This window comes from Notothenia coriiceps, unplaced genomic scaffold, assembly GCF_000735185.1.
Source record: "Notothenia coriiceps isolate Sejong01 unplaced genomic scaffold, NC01 NC01_scaffold00000339, whole genome shotgun sequence".
Taxonomy (NCBI): Eukaryota; Metazoa; Chordata; class Actinopteri; order Perciformes; family Nototheniidae; genus Notothenia; species Notothenia coriiceps.
In genome coordinates, this window is record NW_011333040.1 from 11,891,074 (window position 1) to 11,908,889 (window position 17,816).

The following is a 17,816-nucleotide window of genomic DNA, read 5'->3' on the forward strand; positions in this document are numbered from 1 at the left end:
GGGGTCAAGATAACAGGGGTGAAGTAACCCGTCTGATATATCCATTAAGAGAGAGGAGGACCCAGACCTGCTCTCTGTCCGGAGAGACAGGACTGGACAAGTCTCTGAAATAAACGCGATTTAATTTATTTTACTTTTAAACTACAAAATGCAAGGGGCCAAGTTTAATTTTTTTTTTGAAAGATTTAACTTTTTTACCCAATGTTGGCCAAGCAGAAAATAACTTATGAAAAGTATATTTTTGTTACGTTATCTTATTCTTTTTTAACATGTATTATGTAATTATACGCTAAGCTTTACTCTGTCACTCGAAAGGATTACGCTGACAATTGGTGTTAGCATAATTTAAAAATGTAATCTAATGTACAACTCCTCTGACCATAAAGCAGTTATTGTATTGTATTGTCGTTTAACTTGTAAAACCAATGCGTAATCATAATGAAACGTGACCTGTGTTGATGTTCCTCATTAAACATGGTGGATAGGACAGTAACAAACATATTTTGTTCTTTGTTCACAAATATCAGTCTGTTTACAGTGAAACGAATTGAGACTTGACAAGTGAAATATACAAAGGAAAGAACGAACGGAAAGAAACATTTACATCAGAAAAGCCATCTGTGAACACACAAACATCACAACTGAGGCCTGCAGGGGAACAAACGCGTGTGTCTGTATATTATTAACATTATAACATCATTTATATTAGGCCTATATGTTAGAGGAAGCTAAACTCTTTCGTTCGTATTGTTACAAAATAATCAATGAACACAACTCTGTCCTTTACATTTCATGTCACATTGTAGGCTATTTATAATAGGCCGGGTTTTATTTCGCACCTCGCCACAGCGTTTCAAAAATGATTGCGCATGTTTTGTAAAAGCTTATTTTAGGTCATTTTGCTGCAGCTCTTGCAATGACAGCCATTGCTTCTCATGGGAAACCTTTGAAATGATTATGAGACATATAATCTGCAGGCCGAGGCCCTTTATCATGCTGCTAATACTCTAAAGGCACCACAACGGACCACATTTCACCATAGAATCCGCCTCTTCTTACCTGTTTTCGGGGGGTTCCTCTTCACCTTCATCCAGTCGAAGGTCTGCCCCTGCCCGGCCTGCTGGCCCTCCTCCTCCCCATTCCCACGGTCCTGGGTCACCGGCAGCTCTCCGTAACCTCCTCCGTGTGGAAGGCCCAGGAAGCCCGCAGCGTCCAGACCCCCGCCGAGCTGCTGCGGGTACTGAGACCCGGCCAGAGCGCCCTGAGGCCCGCAGTAGGCCCCGGCCAGGGCCCCGTAGCTGGGGGCCGAGCTGGGGTAGGTTGATTGATGATAGTAAGTGGAGGCCGCTGACTCATCCATGAAGTACTGGGAATGTACCGTGTTGGGGGGGCCTATCGCGTTTGTGTAATCCGTGGCGCACGCCTGGCCCGCGTAAGCCCCGGTGCTGCCCCCGGTCCCGTTATTATACACAGTCCCGCTTTGTGTCTGAAGGTGATGGTGGTGGTAGCCGTTGTGTGTCTGCTGATGTTCGTGATGTTGCTGTGGATGCTCTCCTCCACCTCCAGAGCCCCCGTACAGACGCCCATCCCCGGTGTAACCCGCTGCCCCGGCGCCTGTTTCGCTTCTGGTCCCGTTTACGGGAGCTGGAGAGCTGCTGGGTCCCGTATGGAAGGAGCCAGAGGTCACCGGGAAGCCCTGATCCAGAGGATGGTGATGCAGAGGATGGTGGTGGTATCCGGGTTTAGGCGCAGAATAAGCGCCGGGCCCCGCTCTGTTACAGATGGAGTATTCCACAAACGAGTTCATGTTCTCCATGCAGACCGGAGGCGGAATTAAGTTTAAAATTATCCGCAAAATTAGCAGAAATTGAATAGAAAATATATATCAAAAGTCTAAAGATTCCATAAAAACGTTTTTCCAAGAGTCGATATGGAGGTGTGAAACCCGGTTATTCACAAGACTAGACCTGTCCAAACGAAAATACAATATTTTGTAAAAATATAAGAAGAATATCAAATCTACAAATGTTCTAAATAAGCAAAGTGATATCAAATAAAAAATAAAAAGTCAGAATCTTCCAACATGGAGGAAAGAGAGTGGGATCTGCGCGTCCCCGAGCAGAAACACACATGAGTAATGTTCTCCGCCGCGGTGTGTGTGTTCGTGTGCGTCAACAGAAGGCCTTTCTGTCAGCAGCTCAACCTGAACTCTCCAAAGGTTCCTGAGTGACAGAGGGAAGCACCGCGAGAAGACAGAGAGCCGCGAGTCACCTATACACACAGGTCACACTCCGCGTGCATCAATTCGGTCTCTGTTTCTCTTACCTTCTCTTCTCTCCCTTCTTTTCCGTAACTATCTCCTCTCTCCTTCTCTCTTTTTCTCAGAGCCACTTATTTGCTTACCTCTTCCGCGGGTCACGTGGATTTAAGTCACGTCGCCTATGGTGACCGGGGGACAGAAGTTGGTCAGCCCGTCGCATGAGAGGGGGAACCACCGTGCATTTGTGTGTGTGTGTGTGTGTGTGTGTGTGTGTGTGTGTGTGTGTGTGTGTGTGTGTGCGTGCGTGTACGTGTGCGTGTGTGTGTGTTTGTGTGTTTTCAGCTGTGGCCGAGCAGCTGCCTGAATATGATGCTGCTGTTAGGAAAAAATACTCCATAAGGGTAGTCTCTATACGCACAGTGGAGGCAGCACTCTAACACGTGTTTAAAAGGAAACGCTAACAGCGGTCATATTAAATCATGTCATGCATTAAATGAAGGCCCCAGAACAGCAAAACGCATTGTTCCGGTCTAGTTGTGTTGCGCTTGTCATGCCTGGCACGGCACGGAAGAGCTCGCACAGTGAAGAGGCTGCTTCTGGCCAAAGGATATGAGCAAAGAGAAGAAGGAGAGGCGACTGTCCCAGGGTCGCTGCACATCGCCTACGCCCATTCATAATGTGCGTGCTTCAGCCTACACTACCCAGCCTGGCATCCCGCTGATCCGTCAGGGTTTAGTCCGTTCATTTTCACTCTGTAGGCAGTGACGGTGATTTCACTGCGTAGGTACACGGCAGCATGGACTCACTATCCCTGCATAACACATGTGTTTATGAATATGTAGAAAATGCCATTCAGTGTGGTGCGAAAATGGCCACAATTTGACTCTGCATGGTAGCCTACCGATTTATATTCCCAATAACCTTAATGTAGGTTGTGGGGAGGGACTCACTACGTATTGACCGTGTCAGCTGCTCATAAATGCCTTGTAAATGCCCTTAAAATAATCAATATAGACCACTGCCCCAACCCAACATAACTTTGATCAGTGGCCGCAGCCATGCCGGTCAAACCAGGAGTCTAAACAAAGAAAAAAAAGGTCAGTCTTTTGTTACCTTTATAATCTTAATCGGATTTAAAATCTCTCCTCCGCCTCCCTCAAACAGGGACACGGGTGTAGCCTGCAGGCGTTATGAAAACGACCATCATTTAAATTATTCATTTCGACGTGATAAAATCAGTCCAAATGTCAGGAATGGATGCAAGGTGCAGGCGAATAGCCGGGCGCCCCTTCATCAGACAATAACACCGGGAAACACCGAGAACACTCACCTAGTGGTCCGAGGAGGAGACGGGGGGACCGGGACTCTGGGAGGGTTGTCCCCCAAAACGAGCACCGATACGGAGAATTTGGGGGAAACGATGTCTGAATGTCAAAAAATATCCTCGGCGTCCTCCCGGGCCGGATGCTGATGGTGGTGTGTGGGGGTTTGGCTATGTGCTGGATGCTGTCATCGTACTGGGACTGCTCTCTAATCCTCGGCCCTGAGCTCAGAAAACCCCCCTCCTCCCACCGTCTCTCTCTCTCTCTCTCTCCTCCTCTGCTGTCTGCCCCGAGGACCCCCGCCCCCCTCCGCAAGGTCAGATATATCCAGTTGCTTACCTCCAGTAGTAAAATAATTCAAGAAATATAAAAAATGTAATATGTTATTATGGTGATTATAATATTTTTACAATTATTATTAGGCCTATTATTATTATTATTATTATTGTTATAATAATAATTATTATTATTATTATTATGCTACTATGCTGCTGCAACAAAATAATTTCCCAATTTGGGATTAATATCTATCTATCTATCTATCTATTTGTAATCTAGTGATCTAATACAAGTATTTTTTTATTGGAAAACATGTTTGGTTTATTTATTTGTATGATCCAGTTTTCCAAATGATAGCCTACCCATTTCTTATATTTTGTAAATCCGATACTAAGTGTCTGTATTCTTCTTAATAAACAATGTTTTGACTGTAATTCTACTTTTTATATATATTTATTTACAGTATAACCACTGTATACTTTTTTGGGGGGAATAAATAACACTTAGACTCACAATTTAATTCTAATTTGAACAGCTGTTGGGTAGTCTGTATAGCACTAACAATATCAACTCATATCATATGATAAGGTCCTTAGCTTTTATTTTAAGGTCCTTAACGTGCCCACTGCATTTCTTTCTGCATTTCATGTCAAGATCCACACGGTATACATAATTTTTGTAACCAAATTATCACACACCTCACACATCAATGGATGTCCAAAGGGAAATCTCAATATGTTGTCCCCTTGCAGTCCCCTAGTTGATTTATCTGGCCTGAAAGTAAAACGTCATATTATTTTCCAGTAAACCTAAAAAGTATTGTTTTTTTACATAATTTATTTGTTTTTGCCTTGGTTTCTTCGTGCGATTTGACCCTCGGTGCGCACCATCGTTCGTCGTCACTTCCCTTTTTACGCACTTCCGGTTAGGATTATTCCTCCATGCTCCGCAACGTTGAATTTTCAACACGAAAGACAGATTTAAGAAAAAGACCAAATAAACCACAGCCATAATGTTCAAACTGGAAGGACTCGGGCCTAAAATGGACCCAGAGGAGATGAAGAAGAAAATGAGACAAGATGTCGTCTCATCTGTACGAAACTTCCTTATTTACGTCGCCCTTCTCAGAGCCAGTGAGTACAGGCAGATGACATTGACATAAAACTCACAACACTTGTAGTTTTCACTGCTTTTCTGGCATTAAGGACAGTGTTGTGTCACCTCATGCATGTGAAAGTATCTGGGAACGTTTTATAGCACATTTTATAAAAACATAACAACACAAGCTACATTGCTCCAGAGCCAATGGAGGATAAATCTTAAGGCTGCAGTGCACAATCTATCGAAATACTGCAATATTGTACAGGGGTTTTCTAGTTAGTTGAAAGAGACTCATCGTACAAAAACTCCTCTTTAAAATGTAACAATCATTTTCGTTATTGGTATGTTTTATGTTCGTCCAATGCTCAATGTTGCCCAATTTACATAATATAATTTATTGGCATTTGTTTTTTAGCAGTATTCTGAGAGCAGCAGAAAGGCAGAACCGAATAAAAATCAATATATTTGTAATATTCAAAAGTACTTTAATTATCACAACATTAACGAAGTTAAAAACATATTTTCCTCAACTGTGCTGCCATACATCAATCTGCATTTATTCATGGTCTTAACATAAACTAATACTCTGTTTCTTCTGTGTTTACAGCCCCATATGTGTTAAAGAAGCTGGACAGCATATGAGTGGAGCAGCAGGTCTCTTCTTCCGCCATGCACTGAGAGTTTACTCCATCAGAGACAGTATGAGCCATCTTCATCAGACTACCGGGGCAACAACAGCAAATCCTGTTGGAGATGATCAAAGTCTGTCCATCACTGCACCTGAAGAAACACCTTGTTTTCATTTGTCATGTGTTGTTGAATACTTTAGTCTGCCTTTCTTGTGAAACACATTGTGGTCATTGTTAAATGCAAAGTCTAAATGTGTGTATGCCTGCTGTGTTCACACATCAAAGGGGAAACATGTTGTTTTTGATTTACATAACAGATTGTTAAACGGCAACAAAACGTTCATGATAGGGTTTCAAACCTTGAATCTGACATCACTGAAAATAAAAAAATTGCATAAAGGATTTGGACGTGATTCATTGTCTTTTTCTGAACTGATAACAGAGATCTTCAACAGCAACAAACATATTTTCTTGACTTGGCCTCTAGATTAATTTAACCTTTGCCTTGGTGTTTATTTAGATCCAAAGATCAAAAATACTGTAATATTGTTAACTAAAATACTAGTTTGCTAGGAGTCATGGGAACATGAATTGATAAGCACTCTTGTGTCAAATCGAATCTGCTTCGGGTTTCTAATTGGAGTAATAAAGCCCAAGGACATTGATAATGCAAATAAAAAGATCAATTGTTTGATTTGTACAGTATATCAACTTGACTTGCAGTGTACTATAACAATTACAACATAATTTGATGAGAAATCAAATTGACAAAATTCGATATTGAGAAAGTCGAATGTAGATGCAGTTCAGCAAAATGGCCACCAGGGGGCGGTGTGGTTTCATCCCAAGGGTTGATGAGACAACAAACGATGGAGGACAGTAGACGCTAAACCGGGTGAGAGTTAGGTTGTAGGGCTCTGGATTATTAGCAGAAATGGTAACCATAATGAAAGCAACATTAGGATAACATATTTTTGTCAGTGAAAGAAGAACCTAGTCTGTACAGATATCCGGCTGTTCTCGGAGACGAAGCCTGAAACCGAGTCGCATCCTCCGTGTTCTTGTTGCACTAGGCCCGCCCATCCTCCACAGCATCCCAGGCAGCTACAACAGACAACAGACCGCACATCACACCGGAGTTAGGCTCCTTTGGAAAGCCAGTGTCCAGTCAACCTGAGGAAGTTTTCAGCAGATGAGGGGTAAATAACAAGAAGTTTGACAGCTTTGCTCCAGACAATGCCCTTCATTGTGTTATTGAATTTACACTAGTGCCACGGATGCTATACAATACACCTGTATTAAAGAACCTCCACCGCCTATGATGGACTTCCCAGGTCATTTCCAGCACATTTTCAAGCAGCTCAACCACCAGCGCCTCCATGCTCAGCTGTGTGACTGTGTGGTGGTGGTTGGAGGTCAGAGCTTCCAGGCTCACCGCTCCATCCTGGCAGCATCCAGCTCCCACTTCAGGGCTCTCCTGAGCTCCAGTGACGACGAGGTTGGAGCGGATCCAGGTGGAGGCCCCAGTGTGATGGAACTAGATCAAGAGGTGGTGACCCCTGAGGCCTTCTCGACCTTGCTGGACATGATTTACACCTCCACCCTCTCTCCTGGTGCCTCCAATGTGATGGATGTACTGCTGGCAGCATCACACCTGCACCTCAACACTGTCGTCAAGGCCTGCAAGCTCCACCTGTCCAGGAAAAACTTTCCTGCATCGCCTCCAAAAGGCTGGAGGTCATTGCAACAGCAGCAGGCAGAGAAGTCGGCCACATCTGTCATGGAGGAGCACATCAGTGACGAGGAAGTGGGGGTGGAGGTTAGTCAGTCTGGTGGAGTTGAAGACCAGGGAGTGAGGATGAGGGAACTATCATTGAGGAACAAGAGGAAGTCAAACAATGACGGGCTCAGTGGCAGAAAGAGGTCCTGCAGACTGCCTGAGGGAAGCTATAATGAGTGTTCACCTAATGTAAGCACCGTCAGTACAGAGGAGGGTGGAGAGCCGCCGCCGCTGCCCCCAGACTCCCTGAAGATGAGCGATGCTCTCTGGGAGAGCCGAGGCGAGGAGGAAGTGGAGGAGAAATATGAAGCAACCAAGGGAGAGTCAGATGAAATCCAGCTGCCAAGCCAATCAGACAGCAGCACGAGAGGTGTAGGTGCATGGGATATGGGCGGAGATACTGTGGTCAAAATACAGATAGGAGAAGAAGGGGAGGAAGATGGAGAGAAGCTGAAAATTACGATGATTGAGGTAAAAAAGGAGAGCTCTTACTCCCCAGATTTACCAGACAATCGTCCTCTATCTCCACCAGGCTGCACTGACCATTTGGAAGCACAACTAAATGAGGAGAAAATGGCCGCAGCCTGCCCCACTGAGGCTGACGTTAGCTCTCTGCAATCTCAGCTGTGCACAGATCTTCAAACTGATGCTAGAGATCTGGGTGAGGAGTCAGTGGACGGTGAAGGCCTCGACAGCCTGTCAGAACTCGCTTTTTCCTGCTTCCTCAATCCCAGCAGTGACAGCGTGATGGGGGCTTTGGAGGAAGAAGACAGACTAGCTAGCCTCACTGCTGCTGCTACAGCTGCTGCCTCTGCCTCTTATGCTGCTGGAGAACTTTGTCAAAACTCAGAGGAAAGCTCTCCTGCTCAGACCTCTGATCCCTCTCTAGTGTTTCCGGTGACGTCTGTCCCCCTGCAGCAGCTTCTCCCCACTCAGGGCCCTGGTTTCAGCGAGACACTCATCCTCCAGCCCGCTCAGAACTCTTTATCAGGGTTCCTGAGTAGCATCAATCCAGGCCTCAGTCTGGAAACGTCCCTCATCCAACCTTCCTGGGCCGGGAAAAGCTCAGGGGCGACAACCTTCAGACGCATTGCCCCCAAAGTGCCGCCTGGATCAGAAGCTGATGGTTCCTCTGCGTCAGCGGGGGATGCTGCTGAGCGGCAGCCTCTGACCAGAGCTTCTGACGATGTTATGTCCAAGTGCAAGAAAGCAGCTGCTGAAGACCTTGTGATGTTGGTCGAAGGGGAGAAGAAATACGCCTGCAAAATCTGCTGCAAGACCTTCATGAACCTGACTGACTGTAAGAAACATATTCGGGTCCACACCGGAGAAAAGCCCTATCCATGTCCTAAGTGTGGCAAGCGCTTCAGCCAGTCCTCCCATCTGTATAAGCACTCCAAAAACACCTGCCTGAACTGGAAGGATGACCAATCCTTCCCTGATACCCTGCTATCAACTGCTCTTAACTGAAGGGTGTTTTCTGGTTTGCACAACTCATAGAACAAAATGAACTCTGCAAGGTTGATTATTTATTACCCCATGAACTTAATTATATGTTACATGAATTCAAATTAAACTAGCTAATGTTTTTTTGTGATTTGTTAAAAAACTATTGGATAGAAATGTAGCCAAACTGATGAATGCACTGAAAATGTTCTCAAAGAATAACTTGTTTTTTTACTGCTGTGTTAAGAGTGATGAGAATAAATCATTCACTTTACATTTTTTGAGCAGAGTCATTTCTAATTAAAAAAAATACAACACACGGAGCATTATAATTAAACTAAGCAATACGTGTTTATTCTTCAAGACATGCCATTTTGTTTTACACAAAACTGGAGTGTTGTACTGTTTGGGAGCTTCACTGACAGCATTACCATTAGAGAAAAGTGCAGATTGAATAATGCTCATCTTTATGGCACGGTTAAAGAGAGACAGAACATTTGATTATATTTTAACAGACATTTCAAATGCAAAAAATAACTAATGTTATGAAGTGCTACCAGTTTCTTCATTAGCCTCTTAAATATATTTCTGAGATGATAAAACTGCACAAAGAATTGAATTCCTCTGAAATACACAATCAATTCAAAGAGTGAATCTCATATTAGTACCTCTGACAAGATCACACTATCAAGTTAATACTGACGACATGGAATCATGTGTCTAAGCTTTCTTAACTACATTAGTATTCTTCTTTTCAGCCCTGTCACATAGGAGACTATCACTAGATCAGTTTATGACTCCTACAGATGCAGCACCAGAGCAGGCCGTCGGCATAGCAACACACTTTTAGTTTTAGAAGGTGAGTTCACTGGGCATGTCCGTGCCCTGTAAACCTCCCAGCAGGTTCTGGGCCGACAAAGCTCCCATGATGCCTCTCGTGGAGTAGGTGGCACTGCCGATGTGTGGCAACACCACTGCACAAGATAGGAGAGGAGAGAACGTATCATTACATAAGACTATAGTGTCAAATCAAAAGAAGGTAGGAAAAGTGGGCAAAAAACATGTCTACATATTTCCCATCCTGTTTACTTACCGCAGTTTTTGAGTGTCAGCAGAGGGTGGTTTGTTGGGAGTGGCTCAGGTGTTGTGACATCCAATCCAGCTGCAGCTATCTGTCCGCTGCTCAAAGCTGCGTATAGATCCTCCTGGTTCACCACAATTCCCCTAAAACAAAGAATTCACCACATCTCACCCGGTTTGTATAAGCAAACAACAGCTAGTGACATAAACATGACAACAGACTGACCACATAACAACGTCTATCACACCTATGTTTGTGCTGCTTTACCTGCTTGAGTTGACGAAGACTCCTGTGTTTTTCATCTTGCTGAAGAAGGCCTTATCACACATGCCCTGGGTTTCTGGTGTCAGGGAGCAGGAAACAACTATAAAGTCGCTCTCTGACACAAGAGTGTCCAGGGGAACTGTTCAACGGAGAGGAGAGGAGAGGAGAGGAGGACGAGAGGAAACCCCAAAATCCCTATTATTATTGAAAAGCTAGATTGAGTTTAGTTACTTGTTTCACCTAATCTATTTGACTTATATTGTTATCGTCTATTAGGCAATGGTATTAGTGTTGCTTCTTATAAATAATATTATACTTATTCAATATTTTCTTGATATTGGTTTTCTATTTGTATGATGCTGTGATTTATTGAGGAATCTCTGGCAAAAGAAAACGTTTCGTATCTTTTTATATTAGATTATCACTTCTTATGTTCTGTCCTTTCAAAGTCAACTTTAATGTTAATCTTACTCCGTTTGTGTTTACAAACAGAGAGATCGAAATGACGTTTCCAACAATCCGGAATGTAAAATTATACAGTATACAGATATGTATACAAATATGTATAAAATATGTATATCCTATATACACAGTCAACAGACACATTTACACATATGCACACATTAAGATAAAAAAAACCCCACAACAATCAATATATACAAAATAACAGTCACTTCAATATCTTTGGTGCAAGATTCTCCATAAAATGTGCATTTATTGCAGATTGTCCATAGCAGCGTAACAAAAAGTGTCTGGATTTGAGTGTCCTGCTATATGGTTTTAAAATGTTCCCTTACACTGTGTAGCTTCTTTTTCTTACCATACTCTCCATTCACCTCAGCAGCGTAGTCCTTGGCTGTTCTCCCAGAGTACAGCAGCCTCTTCACTCCAAAGGGCATGAGTCTCTGAGCAATTGCCATGCCTGAACATCACAAACACACCCAGTTATTCAACTATAGAGCTCATCAGGGAAATACAATCACAGCATTTTAATTAGGTATGAGAACACTGGTATTGGTGAAAGGACCTAGTCATATGATACTATATCGCATCATCAGTAGCCTTACCAATGCGTCCCAGTCCAATGACTCCCACTGTGCTGCCGGAGAGGCCGTAACCACACAGCCAGAGAGGCTTCCACGAGCTCCAGCCCCCACTTAGAGAGAAAAGAAAACACTGCATGACCATTATGTCACTTAGTTACCTGCACTCTTGGTGAAATAGATACATAAATGTCATCACAATGAAAGACAACACAGATAGTGTAAATGTGGGGCTGGGGGACTGACTTTTTGACCTCCTCCACTCCCTCTGGTAACCTGCGAGCGGCAGCCAGCAGCAGGGCGACGGTCAGCTCTGCTGTGGCGTCAGTCAGGACGTCCGGAGTGTATCCAACACGAATACCACTGTGGAAAACAAACAGTCATTTCATTTGGATGTGCCAATTCATCCTACTAGTAGAAGGTTGGTTTGTAGAAGTATAAGCTGCAGTTCATGATAGAAACCTACCGCTTTTTTATTTCATCAATAGCCAAGTGGTCGTATCCAACTGAGAGGGTGCTGATTACTTTCAGGTTCGGTCCTGAATCACACACAGATCACACTGAAATGTTAAAATCTAGACACTTGAGCAACATATCATTAGAACCGTTTGATATGTTGTATGTGCTAATACATTTATTGGATTGATTTAGGATTAATTGTTTAAAAAAAAAAACATTAGCATCTATTTTGATAATTCACTTTTCCTTTTTTTATAAAATATATCTGCTTGTGTGTTGCTATTCTCTGCCCTCATAGTTAAGGGTTTAAGATGATGACCAAGAAATGTAACAGATATATTAATCCAAGCAAGGCATTTGTTGCTTTATGTCTTTCCCTCATTTCCTGTCAAACTATAACAACATACCCCCAAAACAATATTACCTCTGGTCATTTCTTATGGACTTCTTAAAGACTGATATAAGAAATACAGCATGTCGCTTGCAGCCCTTATTTTTTGGTTTTTAATAAGGTAATGTCTGTAGTTCAGGAATGTAAAAGCTTTGTAGCTTCATATCCTGCTAAAAAAAAAGTAAATATGTTTGATTGATGGACCAGTCCTAGTTTTACATAACCACAGATGATGAGTACAGGATGATAGAGTACCTGCAGCATCCAGAACCTCGGCATCGATCTTGTCTGACAGCAGACACAGCAGACCATGAGCTCCCTGCACACCTTTAAGCAGATCTGCCCTCTGCACGGGTTCATCTGAGTCCCACTGGGACACCTCACAGCTGAGACAAAAAAAAGGAGAAAAGGTATGAAAAGTAATGTGACAAGGCATACAGTCTGAATTAGTTAGCAAGCAACACACTGTATCGTTGGAGTTGTGTGACCCTAGGAGAGGTCACGATACATCTCATGTTTACTATTGGCTACAGAAGTGTGTAACATGATTCGAAGCAAAAGGACTGTCTGAACATATGGAGGAAAAAGAGTAAGCCAGCCAGGGTAGATTGCAGGGCAGCCGCACAGCCTGCTGGTAGTCAATACAATCTGCTATGGCAATGTCAAATATCAGTCAGTTTTATACTTAAATAATGCCTACATTCCAGCCGCGGACAGGATCTTCATCCCCTCCGGAGGGATGCGTCTGGTCAGGAACACCTTCATGAGTTTACCGGCCGCAGTCTGCATCAACATGAACTGAAGTCCTTCCGGCTGGAGGCTCTCTAACTTTGTGGGGAGGATTGAACGTTTGCTCCACAGAGAGAAAACTACACTACCACGCTCCTGCAGACATCAGGAAGTACTCGGTTTCATGGTACTGCGCATGCGTGGAGTTGGGTCTGTTTATTGCATGGATGTGTAAAGGTCGGGACCGGGACAAACCAAACTGACACCAAAGAACACGTCCCGACCATGGTCCCGACGGACCCGACTGTTGTGTCGACTCACGTCTCCTGCGTCTTGCCCAAAAAGTCGCACTGGAACAACACACCCAGAGCCGTATAATAGAATAATAATCTCTCTATATATGGCACTGAACACACCGCAAAGACTTTAGCCGACGGCCAAGTAGCACGTACGCACTGCGCATGCGTGAGTGGCAACAATTCAACATCGACAACATGGGAGCGGAGCAGCGGAGACTGTCGGCAAAAGAAATCACTCTTATTGGCTGTTCAGTTTAGCGAATCAGTGCATGAGAATCGAAACGGAAGTGAGGTACCAGACACCACATAGACGGCTATTATTTTTCATTTTCATCTCACCTGGACGCAAGAATTTATTTTTACGTCATGGCGATCTGGAATGACGAAATTGAAGACCAATTCATCAGCTTGATTCAGGAGAGGCCAGCTCTGTACGACATTACAGATAAACTGTACGCGAACCGAATAGTGAAAACCGGACTCTGGCGAGAGATTGAAACTCAACTTGTTTTACCAGGTAAGATTCTCTCTTTTTTTCATCAATTGACCTCTTTAGCAGAAACTGTTGGTTTGTTATTGTTCGCCAGCGTACAGTGACGTTAACGTGAAATATAATTTGTTATTTCAACCTTGTGTTTTGTTGTTGTTTTTTTGCTAGCTGTTGCTACTTGTTTGGCACTGCATAGATATGAATTGGACAACATGCTAACTAGCCACAATGCTTAAATAGTTTATTTGTGTGCTTCAGAGAAAGAGCTGAGGAAGAAGTGGGATTCTCTGCGAACCCAGTACACCCGGTACAAGAAACTTGCACCTTCGGGTAGTTCTGGAGCACCAAAGACCGGCAGACAGCAGTGGATCCTGGCCAGGCTGCAGTTTTTTTTATTGTATTGCACACTATTGACTATTTTTATCGTATTGTATTTTTGTATTGTCTTTACACTGTACAGTTCTTTGAATGATAATAAATAAACCACTTTTTACCGCTACTGCAAAATGCAAAACTTTATTTCGTACCTTCATACTACAGCCATTAGAGAATGAGGATACAATTAGCAATACTACAATAAAAGTCAGATATGTACATGATGATACATCATTTGCCTGTCAGTGTTATTTATATATCTTTGATTATAATTACTGATGCATGGAATGTGGTAGCAGCAGTACTTTAAGGTTGCCAGCCACAATGCTTAAATAGTTTATTTCTGCTTCAGAGAGCTGAAGTGGAGGAGCTGATTTAAATTACATTATATACTGCTGGGTAGCTTATGAACCCAGACGCAGGCGACGTAGCGGACGTAAAAGTCGGGACGCGTTCTTTGGTCTCAGGTTGGTGTGTAGCGGCCTTTACACAATAAAACGGACACAAAAGACCGGTTGGGACGCGTCACCTCATGTCTCCTACATCTTGGCCATGTTTCGCCCTGGAACACACCGCAAAGACTTCAGCCGACGGCCAAGTTGCAAGTACGAACTGTGCATGCGTGAGTGGCAATAACTCTCCTTACCAGCAGGCGGCGGTAGTGTGTATTCGTGATTCAAAAGAGGCAACAACTGGAAGACAGGCCGTTTCTCAATCGCGAGGAAACTGGCTTCCAAGCCAATATTTCAAGGATACTACGTCATCGAGTGCCGCCGAAGGACTTTTCCAATCTCCAGCATACTTGGAATTCCACCGAGGCCGCGTCCTTGGTTTGGGGGTAATTTCGAGGCTGCACATGGGTAGACTTTGCATACGATGAGACTCTCTAGCCCTTCATACCGAGCCACGCACCCCCCCTATCCATACCGAAGGTCTCTCTGGGGCTCACGTCTCGTCCCGAGAGCTGATGTCAGTCGTCGGAGGTCGACGTCGCCGGGTCCGCCGGCGGTAGCGTCGCCGGCACAGGCGCAGGGCGGTTCTCGGTGCGGGTGTGAGTCACAGGGTGTCCGGTGTCGGGTTGCCGGCCCCGGCGGTCGCCGCCCCTGAGACCCCAGACGTCGGAGAGTCTCCCCTATCGTCGGACCGGTACCGAGGTTCCTTAGGGACAAGGTCAGGTCCTCGGCCTCGCCCCGGACAGGTCTTGGTTGAGGTACGTCGTCGACCTTTGACCCCAGGCGTGCGTCGTTCTGGTCTCTCTGACCTGCTTCTGTGGTCCTGCACACTTCACCAGGAGTTAAAGAGACAACATAAAATTTGGTAAACGGAAAAAACGGTTTCAGAAGACACACGGAAAGAGAAAGTTTTGTACAAGTTACAGTAGATACAAGACACAGAAGTTTACCATTGGGGTCGGAGTAGTCTTGTGTCTGAATCTTGTCCGGTCACATCGGTAGAAACGAGGGAAACAAACACAATACAAAGACAAACTCTCCGGTCCAAATAAAATTAGTCAGTCGTGATCTCACGACAATCGGTAGTAGTCGACATTACAGTCAACAGTCGACTGTGTTCTTCGGACGTTCTCCGAGGATCGGACTTTACCAATTGTACTACGAAAAGCTGTTTCGAGACTTTATATAACTTTACTTTGACGTTAATCTTCTTTTTGTTTTATGTGTAGACGAGGAAATCGTCGACTTACGAGAGCTATACATCTCGTCTATTACATCCGGGCACCTGTTTTACCTATATTCGAGGACAGTTCGAGAACGGTAAATTTTTGTATATACTTAACTTCACTACTATTACACTCTTCTACTGGACATATACAATTTCTTGTCATTTCCAGTGTCATTCACGGCGGAAGTCGGTAGCTCCGAAGTTGCCAATAACCAGAGCAGGAAGTAGAGTCAATGCGTTGGTATTGTTTCCTCATCGACGTCGGGCGGAGAAAAACTAAAGTAAACTGACCGAATACACGCCACACTGCAACTCCTCACCAGATTGAGACTCGAATTACGGGTAAACTTTTTGCAAATCTTTTTGTCATTTCACTTGTGAGACAGCAAATGAGTCACACTGCGTCACGACGAGACGCTGTGGAGGTGGTCGACTTGTTTTGTGAGTCAAAATCGAGTGGTGTGACGTAGTTAGTGGGTGGGTAGGGAAAAACAATTATACGTGCGCTGAGTGTCCTTCAATTACATTAGGCACTACGTCAGACATTCCGACACCTACAGAAGGAGCACTCTCAGTCACTGTGTAGGGTGCGTCAGATCACAGGTTTGTTGTCAGAAAGTACCTTTTTTTGTGAACGATTAGACACTACAAGGCAAACGTTGGAAGCAGTTTGAGTCGTCCCGTGAATCTCAGTGAAAGATGTAAAACCATAGATTTCACAGAGATAACGGGGAAAGGTGTGGTCACGCCGCAAGGTCCCGCCAAGCCTCGAACTCGGACGAATTGTGGCCACAAGGAACCAAGAATGGTTCGAGTTTTGTAACAGGTAGGTCTTCGTTTTGGCGTAGCAGTTAGAGGAGAATGCAGCCTCCCGCCTCCCGTCCCCGCCCTAGTTGGAGGACTTGTTGTTGTTTTTCGGGTGTAAGAACAGGTCAAACATTGCTACTCTTAGTCAAAATTACAATATCGGTAATCATTAAATTTAACTAACGTATATGTCAATCAATAAAACTCGAAATACGTGTACAGTACAAAATACACAGATATAGAGAGATATATAATCGATCAAAATTGCGGTAACTTTCGTCCTGCATTAAGCAGGATTAAGCTACCGCGTCGTGGTGAGCCCGAGGAACCCGCCTACACTTGTTTTGCCCCCCAACTTTTCTTCTTGACCAAGGCTTGGTCTTCTGCGTTCGTGCCTACGATCTTGTAGTCTCGATGCAACCCACACTTTCCCGGTTACTGAGAAACCTGGTCGGAGTTCTCTCGGCAAATTTCTTGCAGGGTCAGACCTCAAGGTGAAAATTTCGACTACAACACCGTTCTCAAGTATTCTTTCTCACAATACGCTCTGCCTCCGCACACCGCGTCCAAGGTAGTGGGGTGGACGTCAGTCGAACAGGCAACACAGGGACCGTTCTGTGAGAATGGGTGGACTTTAACGAGGACAACCCTGAACGGGTGTAATAACCTCATAGCATTTCAGCGAAACCTATTTTCACAGATTTCGAGGACTGTGTGGTTCGCGCGTAAAAGCCGCAGCTATCTACAGCCCGCAGCTACTCGCACACAGCGGGATAAGTCTAACGCAACACATGACGTGGCGACCAGAAAAACCGTACGGGCTGTGGAAGGTGGTGAGTTAAGCTTATACAACTTAGCCATGCCGACAGCCGGGTGTTCCGGGCAGCGGGTTATATTTAGTTAGACTAACCGAAATGAGTCGTCGCTTAGTCCACCGTACTCTTCGTTTTGCCTTTCACTGACCTGGGTTGTTTGATTTAATCTTCCGTTTAGACTCTAAAGTAAATTGAGGACGGTCGAGATCTGTGCCCAAGCCCTTTCGTGGTACTCGAAGAGCGCATCTCACTTTACCTTGCGTGTGCGATAAACAACAAACCAAATATAGGGCGGTCTAGACAAAGGAAGAAGAGAGCCACATATACGCGGTCAGACACCGGCAAAAGAGTTAAGCACGGCTCCTACGAGACCTGAACCGCATCGTGTACAGAAGGCTCAGTGAAGGAGTCTTCGATCCGTTCTTAGGAAGGACCGTAAGCCTTTGTGCTTCTCACCCTGTCCGATACGTTCACACGTCCACACGGCAGTATCACTCTCCGGGGCGGAATGTAAAAGGCGGGTGCTAAACCCTCTTTAACCAGGCCCAGGCGTTTCGGTGAACACT

At 44.5% G+C, this 17,816-nt stretch overlaps 4 protein-coding genes across 5 annotated transcripts in view; 2 read left to right on the forward strand and 2 right to left on the reverse strand.

Moving 5' to 3' along the window:
- LOC104945866 (homeobox protein Hox-B1a-like) overlaps positions 1 to 1,816 on the reverse strand; it is a 3,179-nt gene extending 1,363 nt beyond the window's left edge. Inside the window, exon 1 of the mRNA XM_010771596.1 lies at positions 1,060 to 1,816. Coding sequence (XP_010769898.1) covers positions 1,060 to 1,816 — 757 coding nt within the window. The remainder of the gene's footprint in view (positions 1 to 1,059) is intronic.
- A 2,903-nt stretch (positions 1,817 to 4,719) lies between these two features.
- Positions 4,720 to 9,122, forward strand: tomm5 (translocase of outer mitochondrial membrane 5 homolog (yeast)). 2 transcript variants are annotated; one of them, XM_010771607.1, is made up of 2 exons: positions 4,720 to 4,994; positions 5,570 to 9,122. In XM_010771607.1, exon 2 carries the CDS (start codon positions 6,910 to 6,912, stop codon positions 8,839 to 8,841), a length of 1,932 nt encoding a protein of 643 aa, XP_010769909.1. In that variant the 5' UTR covers positions 4,720 to 4,994; positions 5,570 to 6,909; the 3' UTR covers positions 8,842 to 9,122. The 2 variants fall into 2 exon arrangements, with proteins under 2 accessions (XP_010769909.1, XP_010769914.1); XM_010771612.1 differs by having other exon boundaries at positions 4,762 to 4,994; positions 5,570 to 5,993.
- A 21-nt stretch (positions 9,123 to 9,143) lies between these two features.
- On the reverse strand, positions 9,144 to 12,964 carry grhpra (glyoxylate reductase/hydroxypyruvate reductase a). The gene is made up of 9 exons (XM_010771622.1): positions 12,756 to 12,964; positions 12,311 to 12,441; positions 11,672 to 11,744; positions 11,452 to 11,568; positions 11,230 to 11,318; positions 10,983 to 11,084; positions 10,166 to 10,301; positions 9,911 to 10,041; positions 9,144 to 9,791 (listed from the first exon to the last, which is right to left on the reverse strand). Exons 1-9 carry the CDS (start codon positions 12,848 to 12,850, stop codon positions 9,670 to 9,672), a joined length of 996 nt encoding a protein of 331 aa, XP_010769924.1. The 5' UTR covers positions 12,851 to 12,964; the 3' UTR covers positions 9,144 to 9,669.
- Positions 12,965 to 13,111: 147 nt separating this feature from the next.
- Positions 13,112 to 17,816, forward strand: part of LOC104945911 (transcription factor Adf-1-like) — a 7,397-nt gene continuing 2,692 nt past the window's right edge. The window contains exons 1-2 of the mRNA XM_010771645.1: positions 13,112 to 13,600; positions 13,832 to 13,964. Coding sequence (XP_010769947.1) covers positions 13,450 to 13,600; positions 13,832 to 13,964 — 284 coding nt within the window. The 5' untranslated portion in view covers positions 13,112 to 13,449. The remainder of the gene's footprint in view (positions 13,601 to 13,831; positions 13,965 to 17,816) is intronic.

Coding starts and splice junctions, on each gene's coding strand:
- tomm5 (XM_010771607.1), top strand. CDS start 6,910: ATGATGGACTTCCCAGGTCATTTCCAGCACATTTTCAAGCAGCTCAAC.
- grhpra (XM_010771622.1), bottom strand. CDS start 12,850: ATGTTGATGCAGACTGCGGCCGGTAAACTCATGAAGGTGTTCCTGACC. Junction 11,745..12,310: donor CGAGGTTCTGGATGCTGCAG/GTACTCTATCAT, acceptor TGTGTGATTCAG/GACCGAACCTGAAAGTAATC. Junction 10,042..10,165: donor GTCTTCGTCAACTCAAGCAG/GTAAAGCAGCAC, acceptor TCTTTGTTTTAG/GGGAATTGTGGTGAACCAGG.